At 44.0% G+C, this 9893-nt stretch overlaps 1 protein-coding gene across 2 annotated transcripts; it reads left to right on the top strand.

The window, feature by feature from the left end:
- Positions 1-744: 744 nt before the first annotated feature.
- On the top strand, positions 745-9893 carry LOC109864210 (nipped-B-like protein A). Of its 2 annotated transcripts, XM_020445210.1 has the most exons (4): positions 745-824; positions 920-1065; positions 1819-2006; positions 2241-9893. In XM_020445210.1, exon 4 carries the CDS (start codon positions 2247-2249, stop codon positions 8868-8870), a length of 6624 nt encoding a protein of 2207 aa, XP_020300799.1. In that variant the 5' UTR covers positions 745-824; positions 920-1065; positions 1819-2006; positions 2241-2246; the 3' UTR covers positions 8871-9893. The 2 variants fall into 2 exon arrangements, with proteins under 2 accessions (XP_020300799.1, XP_020300798.1); XM_020445209.1 differs by having other exon boundaries at positions 803-824; positions 928-1065; positions 1819-9893.

Here is a 9893-nt window from a genome sequence, read left to right as displayed (position 1 = left end):
AAATAGAATTAAAGCGCGGCAATAAAACACTAACATAACGACCAGGATGTCTATTGCACCAATGGGAATAATGTTTACAGCATTCTCATTGGCTGTTGATCGTTGCGAACATATGTTTTTCTCAGTACATTTCTAACGGTATTATAATTGTACAAGCTTTTTTCTTGCAAACTTTTGCACATCCACGTGTTAAATAAGAATTTCAATAATTTTGTAGCATTGTAAACATTTGCGTCTTACGTCTGTTTAATCAAATCGAAATTTTGCTCGATCATTTGCATGTGAACGCGCCCGTCGCGGCACCGCTGCTTGTCGCACGACGCTATAGCGCAGCGCCCTGCCGGTAATACCTGCGTCTTGGACCGAGCGATTCCACTACGCAACTTCCGCTACCTCGCTGTTAAGCAAAATGGACGCCTTTGTGTCTGTTTTCTTCGTATTCTCACAATAAATACGGTTTACGAAGCGACGCAGCGCCTGCGACGCGGCGATGTTCGCGCGGTGCCGCGTGATACGCGTGTGAGGCCAAGTGTCGTGATCGCGAGTTGGACCCGTGAACCCCTCCGCGACCGACGTGGAAACGCGTCCAACCAAGTAGGCCAACCGTGGGTTGCCCGCGGATGACAATTGAGCTGAGCATCGCCCGGACGACGGTGTTACCGTGGTTAGCCCCGTGACGAATAATCGCCACGCCGACGGTCGCAACGTGAAGGACCCGCCGGCGACCGCGAGCGACGCGGTGCCGTGGAATAGCGCCCGGCCTCCCGCCAAAATCCAACCCGCGGATAGAGCGGACCGAGCAATCGGCGACGTAAATAGTCCCGGTAAGCAAGTGACAAGGAGTTGACGCGGTCTTCTTTACGTCGCGCTTTGACGCGGCACTTTTTCACACGAGTGATCCGGCGAATTTTCTTGATAGATCACCAGACATCTGATCCAGATTTTCGTCTGCGGGAGGATTTTGCTGACCCTTGTCCCTGTGTTGTCATAGTCGCTCCTGAATACTTGAGGAATACAATGTTACATGATATATGATGTTGAATGGTGGATGTTTATCCAGAGAAGGTAAAAAAAAACATGCTGGATTAAATATATTAGTGATTATTGAAACTGATGTCTTAGAATCAGCGAAGATTGGCCTTAATGACGAATTTTCTGAGCTTTTTTCATTATATTGTTGTGTTTTGTATCAATTCTGGTTGTATAAGGATAATAACACCAATATTCTATTCTCATGTAAAAAAGATTAATTTATATAAACGCATGGTTTTTTAAGTAAAAACTTAAATTCATTTTTTTAATCATTTTCTCACATGGTTATATTTTAAATATAGTAATAGGACGCTCTTTCATTAAATTAAATATCAATTGAACATAATATTTATATTAATGCTTTGTATGTAGCAAAAAAACAAAATATTATTTTTGTACAACAATTTCAAAACTAGCGTATTATTTTCTTTATATATAATATAACAAAATATAATTATTATAAGAAAGATAAAAAATTACAGATTATTACTTGATATAAAAATTAAAATTCTAAATGTTTTACTTTTAATACTTATACATTTAAACTTTTTAATAATAAAATGTTGGATTATTAGTGAAATAAATTGCATTATATTAAAAAATATTTTTAGGTTATAGTTTTGTATTATTTTTGTTCTTACGATTTATTTGTATGTATTGAGGTTTTATTTACATAAACAATATCTATTTTAGATAGTAAATTTTAAATAGATATTTTTTAAATATGTTGTAGAGAAAAGAAAACAAAAGTATGCAATTTATGTATAATGCTAATTTGTTTTACAGGACAACAAAGCACTGGTAAACATGGATCGTTTATTGGAGGATCCACGAGCTTCATCAAAATTTGGCTGAATCTTTTACTTGCAACATGGGAACTTAAAAGAGACTTTGTCAAGTTCCCAATATTTGCCTTAGTGCTAGTGTCCTGTAAGGATTAAAGACTATTATTGGACAGTGAGATATTTGTGTTGGTATGTTCTGAAATGCATAGTGAAAAAATTTTAACAATGACTTATTTAGACGTTTGTGGAGACAGTGTACTTAGACATTTGCCATTGATTTACATTTACTGCATATCATGAACGAATATTTGTAACATGCTTGTGCGGTGTTTACTTGTATCTCTACATTGTTCCATGAACATTGCAAGGTGAGGAAGTTTCAAAAAAATTAGAATTGATTTTGATTCTCTTTTTTTTGTCCAGGCTGTAATGCCCGAACGAATCAATCTCAAAATGAATGGGGTTGTACCGAGTGTGCCAATAACTACCCTCGCTGGTATTGCGAGTCTCAGTGACTTATTGCCTGAAATGCCCTTACCAACTCCGCTGCCGCAGACCCTGACTAATAGTAAGTCACTGCTGTTTCATCCACGAGTGGCGGAAGAGGCGCAGATATTGCTGAGCGTTCGCGATGAGAATCTCGTGCCGCAGTTGATAACGTCCCTGTCACAGACCTCATCGGATCATATCGAACTAAAGGACAATTATGCGAATACCGAGCAGTCGCTAGAGAACGAACAGAACGCGCCCGAGCTGCTCAAGGCAATTTTACAGATCAATCCTCATGTATTCAAGGGACCTCAGCATAATTCTCCGAAGAATTGGACGCAAGGTGCGCCTGTTGTGTTGAATGCAAATCAGTCGCCGGCGAGTCATGGTCGTTTCTCGCCCACTTACTCGAGCTCTTCGAGCTCCAGACACACACCTCAAGGTAGTCCGGCTCATCCGGCAGCAGCAAGATCCGTACTTCCGCCGCCGATGGCCAGCAATATCGTTCACGCGCAACATCCGCGTATGCCGATTACACCACAGAATCACACAGACATCTCGCAGATGTCTCCCTTTGCCGTGCCTTCTCCGTCGCCTAGAGGCAACATTATGACAGAACAAACGAGAACGCTGGCAACGCCCCAGCATATGCAAGAAGACGCGAATTGTATAAATCCCTTATCGAATGTAGCTCTTCAATCGAACATGTACTCGCCAGCTCATATGAGTTCACCCAATACACCCAATACGCTGACGTCTCTCGGTAATGTGACACCTCAGCACAACATGGCCGGTATGACGCCGCAACACACTCTTCACATGGCATCTCCTATGCGTGTCGCCAACATGCAGCAACAACATCCGGCCATGGCTATGCAGCAGAATCTTTACTGCGATCCTATGATGAATCAGCAAGTACATCACGCATTAGGTGGCAGTCAACCGTTAGACATGGATAGCGCGGTGCAGGAAAATCAACAATTTCTTCTCGACCCCGTAGCCGGAATTCCCGATATCGATCTGCCGATAGAAAACATCGATGCGAAACAAGGACAAATAGATCATGCGGTACAACATTTATTACCAACTCCTCAGACTACGTCCTATCCGAATATACACGTAACTGACATGGTTAACGCTGTAGTTCCGACTGCAGCTAGCGAAGCACCTAGTGTGCAGCATCAGCAAAACAATAATTCGGAAAAGAATATGAAAGTTCCTGGAAATGTAATAGAGAAACTGAAAGAACCGGTTGTGATGTTGAGTAGATTATCGAAATCCGATCAGGAACTCTTGCAGAAAAGTTTGCACGCGTTTACAGAGAAATCTCCGAATCGCGCTGCAAAAATGGGCATTTCCAATCGCGACGACACGTCCAAGACCGATTCCGAAAGCGAAGAGGAGATCGGTAAGAACAATAAGTACTTCAAAGCTCGCGCTAAAGAGCGACAAGTGCAGCGAGAGAAGGAGAAAGCGGAACGGCGGAAGAGCGAAGACAAGATTCGACGAAGAAAAAGGATAACGGATGACGATGAAGAGGAGGACAGGCGAGATACGACAAACGCGAAACCAAAAATACGCAAGGTGGAGAAGAAGCTAGTGCCTGTTTTAGCCAAACTGAGCGTAGAAGAGTTGATGGAGACCAATACGTATCAACGATTTAATTCCACCATAGACACGATCTTCGAAAATACCGAGGATATCACGGCGAACGCCGATTTTGAAGACGATGGCGACGTGCCTCCGGAGATGCTTATTCCTAAATATCAACTGCACGACCTTTGCACGGAAGCGGCCAAACTAAAATCGCTGGGCGCTATGGAATCGATACCAACAGACAGACTGGTGAGATTGCTGAACATACTTGAGAAAAATATACGAGACGGTGCCAGAGTGACGCCGCTCGTAGATCCGGACGACGATGTCGAAGAAGGACGATTGTGGATGCAATTGGCGATGGAACGAGTGCAGCGTGCTGTAGACTCGTCGTTAATCGCGTTGCACATTATGACTTCCTCAAATATGCCGAAGACAGTTTACTTGGAGGACGTAATAGATCGGATAGTTCTCTTTATGAAGTTTCAGCTGGTTAACACGATCTATCCCACCTTCGATCCCGTTTACAAGACAGATACGAAAAATAAGACTGAAAATTTTAATTCTAGCGGGCGTAAGAAGCGGGGCCACATGAAGGAGGTGCGCGAGAAGAGTATCTTACAAGTTTACAACAAAATGCACGAGCTTGTGGGTCTGCTAGCTGAACTTTTGAACATACAAGTTCTAACGGACACAAGTGTGCTTCACGCGTCGTCGTTAGGCGTTGCGCCGTTCTTCGTCGAATCGGTTAGCGATCTTCAGTTGAGCGCGTTGAAACTCGTCACCGTAATCTTCACTAAGTACGAGAAACACAGAAGACTACTGCTGGATGATATTCTCGCGTCCATAGCAAGACTGCCCAGCAGTAAAAGAAGTTTACGCACGTACAGGCTTAACTCCGAAGATCACATACAGATGTTGACCGCGTTAGTTTTGCAGCTTATTCAGTGCGTGGTAGTTCTCTCGGACACTAAACCTTTGAAAGAAGAAGACGAAAAGCGATCCAGTCACGTAGACGCCGATGTCTTCATTATCAACAAATACGAGACCGCCACCAGAATTGCCGGGAATTTTTTAACAGTGTTTCTTAACAAATGCGGTAATAAAGGCGAGGAGATTGATTACAGACCATTGTTTGAAAATTTCGTCCAAGATTTACTGGCGACGGTAAATAAACCCGAATGGCCTGCCGCCGAATTGCTGTTGAGTCTTCTCGGAAATCTATTGGTAGGACACTTTTCTAATAAGAGTTCCGATATGTCACTCCGAGTGGCTTCTATCGATTATCTCGGTGTAGTCGCAGCCAGGCTGCGCAAGGACGCGGTTAGTTCGCAATGCAAGTTATCGACCATAGATCAGATAATACGGGACATTAAGCTCGAACAGCAAAAGGACTCGGATTATGAGCAGCAGAGGGATAAGGAAATTGTCGGATTGAGCGAGGACGAAGAAAGGACGGTATTTCTTCAGAAAGTACTTTTGGATTATCTAGCTGTTAATGGAACAAAGGACTCGGCCCTAGGATACGCTCGTCATTTTTATCTAGCCCAGTGGTATCGGGACTGCGCGCTGGAAAAATCTCGAGTGGCTCAATCAAAGAATAGCCCGAGTAAAAAAATGCACAAAAAACGAGCGAAAAAGAAAAACCGTCATAACAGTGATCAAGACTCCGAATCCGACTTAGACGAACAAGATCCGGATGAAAATGACAATAATGAGCAAAGGAATTCGGAGGCTTATCGAATAATCGAGGAAAAGAAGAAATACATCGTCGGTAGAATAAAACCTTGCAGTTCGGGAAGAAAACTGGATATTCTTCAGACGTACATCGACTACAACTCTGCGGAATTGATCTCGCAATATCTCGCGTCCAAGAGACCGTTTTCACAGAGTTTTGATAGATATCTCAAGCAAATTCTTCACGTGCTGACAGAATCGTCAATCGCCATAAGAACCAAGGCGATGAAATGTTTAACAATGATCGTCGAGGCCGATCCAAGCGTGCTTGCAAGAGCGGACATGCAAATGGGCGTGAAACATTCGTTTCTTGATCATTCTACGTCGGTGCGAGAGGCGGCGGTTGATTTGGTGGGCAAGTTCGTATTAAGCAGACCTGAATTGATTGATAAATATTACGATATGCTGTCCGCTAGAATCCTGGACACCGGTGTGAGTGTGCGTAAACGCGTTATCAAGATTCTCAAGGATATCTGTATGGAGTGTCCGGACTTTCCCAAGATTCCAGAGATATGCGTGAAGATGATAAGAAGAGTGAACGACGAGGAGGGGATTCGAAAGCTCGTTATGGAGGTTTTTCAAAATATGTGGTTTACTCCGGTGAGAGAGCGTCCAACTCTGGACACAGAATCGCTACTAAGGAAAGTGATGACCATCACAGATGTCGTGGCTGCCAGCAAGGATATGGGACTCGAATGGTTCGAGCAGCTCTTGATAAGTCTGTTTAAGCCGAAGGAGGACAAAGACGACAGCACGAAGATGCAAACAGAGCCACCGCGAGCGCTGCTAACGGCGTGCAAGCAGATCGTCGACTGTCTGATTGAAAATGTGCTCCGGCTAGAGGAAACAAATTTAGGAAATTCGGAACAGTCAGGCAAAAAAGGCTCGTCCCAGAGACTAGTTGCGTGTCTCACTACGCTCTACCTTTTTGCCAAAATTCGGCCGCGGTTACTGGTTAATCACGCAATTACTTTGCAGCCTTATTTGAGCCTCAAGTGCCAGACGCAGGGTGATTATCAGATCATCAGCAGCGTCGCGCACACGCTCGAATTGGTGGTTCCCTTGATGGAACATCCTAGCGAAACTTTTTTAGCACAATTGGAAGAGGATTCGGTGAAGCTAATTTTGCAACACGACAGATCGGTGGTCGCGAGCTGCCTCTCGTGTCTGGGTTCTATAGTTAATAACGTCACGCGAAACTTCAAGCTGATCCGAGATTGCTTCAAGAAATATTACGGACACTTGACGGAGTACAAATTGTTGTATGAAAAAGATCCAAAAAATCCATCGCTGTTGAAATGGAGACCGTTTTTCCGGCGAGCGCTGTTCACAGTCGGCTTATTGCTGCGTCATTTCAACTTTACGGATCCCGAAGTGATAGAAGGACTGGCGGATAATATCAAAGACCAGGTCTTCGAAACACTCAATTATTTCGTTCATCAAGATAACGATGATATTCGCCATTTCACTCTTTCGGCGATTGGTTCTCTTTGCATACGGCATTATGAATTCATGATGCTGCCGGAACTAAAAGAGCTGTATCATCATCTGCTAACTTCGGAGAACGCGTTGGTCAACATGAGGATTCAGGTGCTGAATAACATCGAAGTCTACTTGCAAGAAGAGGAGAAGAGAATGATCAAGCAGGATCTCGAGTGGGCAAAGATGTCAAAACAGGAAAATCTGAAGGAAATGGGCGATGTTTCGTCAGGTATGGCGAGCACCGTCATTCAATTGTACATCAAAGAGATCCTCGAATCCTTTCTCCACGTCAACATAAACGTGCGACACGCGGCTCTCAAAGTTATCCAGCTGATCTTGGCGCAAGGTCTAGTGCATCCGGTTCAAATAGTGCCATATCTGATCTGCATGAGCACAGATTGTGAAAAAGCAGTGAGCCACAGCGCGGACAAACAACTGCAAGATATCGAGAAGAAGTATCCGGGTTTCATACACATGAAATCGCAATTTGGTATGAAACTAAGTTATCGGTTACAGAAAATCTTGCAAAACGACATTACGGTTCGGGGTATGCGAATAAAAGAGGGCGAATTTCCGAGCGCGTTGAACGGCTTTCTTTACACGATCTTGCGCACTACGAAACAGCAGAGGCGAGCGATTGTGTTGTCATTCCTCAAACATTTTGAAGAGAATGCCAAGACCAATCTATCGCAAATGTTGTACCTGGCGGACAATCTCGCCTACTTTACATATCAAGTGCAGGACGAGCCGCTCTTTATAATCCATCACATCGATATCATCATCTCCGTGTCTGGTACAAATCTGTTGCAATCTTTCAAAGAGGCTCTGCTACCGAAAGAAGGCAACACGCATTCGCAATCCGGACAGATAGCGACAGTGCCGCCAACAGGACCGGATGGCCAACCGAAATCGGATCAGTTGCTATCAACTCTGGAGGACGAAGAGGACGATGAAGAGGATGAAGAAAGTCTTTTGACTAGGTTACCAAGCGACACAACTCTGCTCAGAGGATATATTACCGCCAGTCAAGGTTTTTTGCTTCTATTAACACTTCGGCAGCATCTCAAGGATCTCTATGGCTTTTCCGACGCAAAAATAGGACAATATTCGCCATCGGAAGCAGCCAAGGTTTACGAGAAAGCGGTAAATCGCAAGAGCAATATGCACTTTGAACCCAAGGCCACCCTGCAGAGGTTGCGCGAGGGCATGACTGATACCAACGCGGAACTTGACGCAAGTGGTAGGAAGAAACTCGTGAAGGAGTATCTGGACTTTAAGCAGCTGATGCTCAAGTTTGATCCCGAAGAACCGGACGATGATGGTGGTAACGACGCCGACACCAGTGGCGGTGGCAAGCAGAGCGAACAATCGATGAGGATACAGCCGCATGCAGAGGCAAATGGCGACAGAACGGCTATAGCGGACGGCGTCGTCATCAATGACGGTGCCACCTTGGCCGTTGCGAGCGGCCAACAATTTCAGTTACCACTACAACCGAATCTGAACTCCTCCGCTCCGATGGAGCATCCGAACAACTCCGTGAATTCGTTGCCGCCAATGGCGACGACGACACCACGAGTACCGAAGCTGACGATACACACCCAACCGGACGCGAGAGAATCGCAGCGCAAGCATCGCGGACACAAGACGGACAAATCGGTGAGGAAGCAGAAAAAGAAGAAGAGGAGAAGAATCTCCGACAGCAGCGAGAGCGGTGAGGACTACAGTGACCCTGACTTTCTTGTGTGAGTGCAGTGGTACATTTCGCCCTCTATGTGTACATATACATGTCCGTGATAGTGTGTGCGTGTAGTTCGCCAGCTCGAATGATTCTCATTTCGCGTCGACGATATTTGAACGCTATTACAGCGCGACGATTCTCTTACCCCGTCCCCCAAAATGACTTTATTTCCCTTCGAAGTGACTTTGAAGATGGTTCGTCGAAAGCAGTTGGAAAACTGCATAGAAACTAAGTAGCGATGTGGGAATGTATGTGAGCGAGAGAAAGAGAGAAATTTCGATAGAAATGATAGGCGAAGATTTTTTTAATGCGAATGTTCAGATAGAATTTAGCATATTGTTGGCCGAAGTGGCGGGCGTCTGTGTGGTTTATCGATCCGCCATACCGTTGTTAGTGAAATCGGATCGTTACATATATGCGATCGGTTCGAGAACTTGGCTCATTGATGCGAACTAATTTTCGTCTCTCTTCTTCGCTAAAACAAACGTTTATTCTTAGAGATAGAAGTTGTTTGCTCGAATCCGTCGAAATAGAGCAGAAGACAAGCAATTTGAAAATCAGAAAAATATGATACCATATAAGCCAAGTTCTCCGCGAGAGCACATACAATAAAGTACAATAATACGTTCGAACAAAATTCATCTGTAAATAGTATCACATATTGACGAGGACGTACAGTTGTTGGCTTTTTTGCATTAAAAAAGAAATAAATTACTATGCGAAGAGAAAATAATCAACAGAAAAATAACATTTAGTTCGATATTGATTCAATCTGTTTATTTTGTATTTCTTGGGTTTTTTTTAGAATTGAACTTGAAATTTAAAAACCAGTAAATACCACTTGTATTTCGATAATATTAAAATCTAAGCCTGTGGCACATGATTTTTCTTTTTTGTGCAAGATCGCATGGCAAGCGCCAGAATCGACCGATCGTGATTTGGAACCTAAAGAATTTGTCGAATCGTCATGATGCTCGCGATCCAGCATAAAAAAAATGCATTGCGTGCCGTAGGTTTTATTATAATTTAGA

The sequence above is a fragment of the Pseudomyrmex gracilis genome, unplaced genomic scaffold, assembly GCF_002006095.1.
Source record: "Pseudomyrmex gracilis isolate BER0280 unplaced genomic scaffold, ASM200609v1 scaffold_18, whole genome shotgun sequence".
Taxonomy (NCBI): Eukaryota; Metazoa; Arthropoda; class Insecta; order Hymenoptera; family Formicidae; genus Pseudomyrmex; species Pseudomyrmex gracilis.
This window is presented reverse-complemented; position numbering and strand designations above follow the sequence as displayed.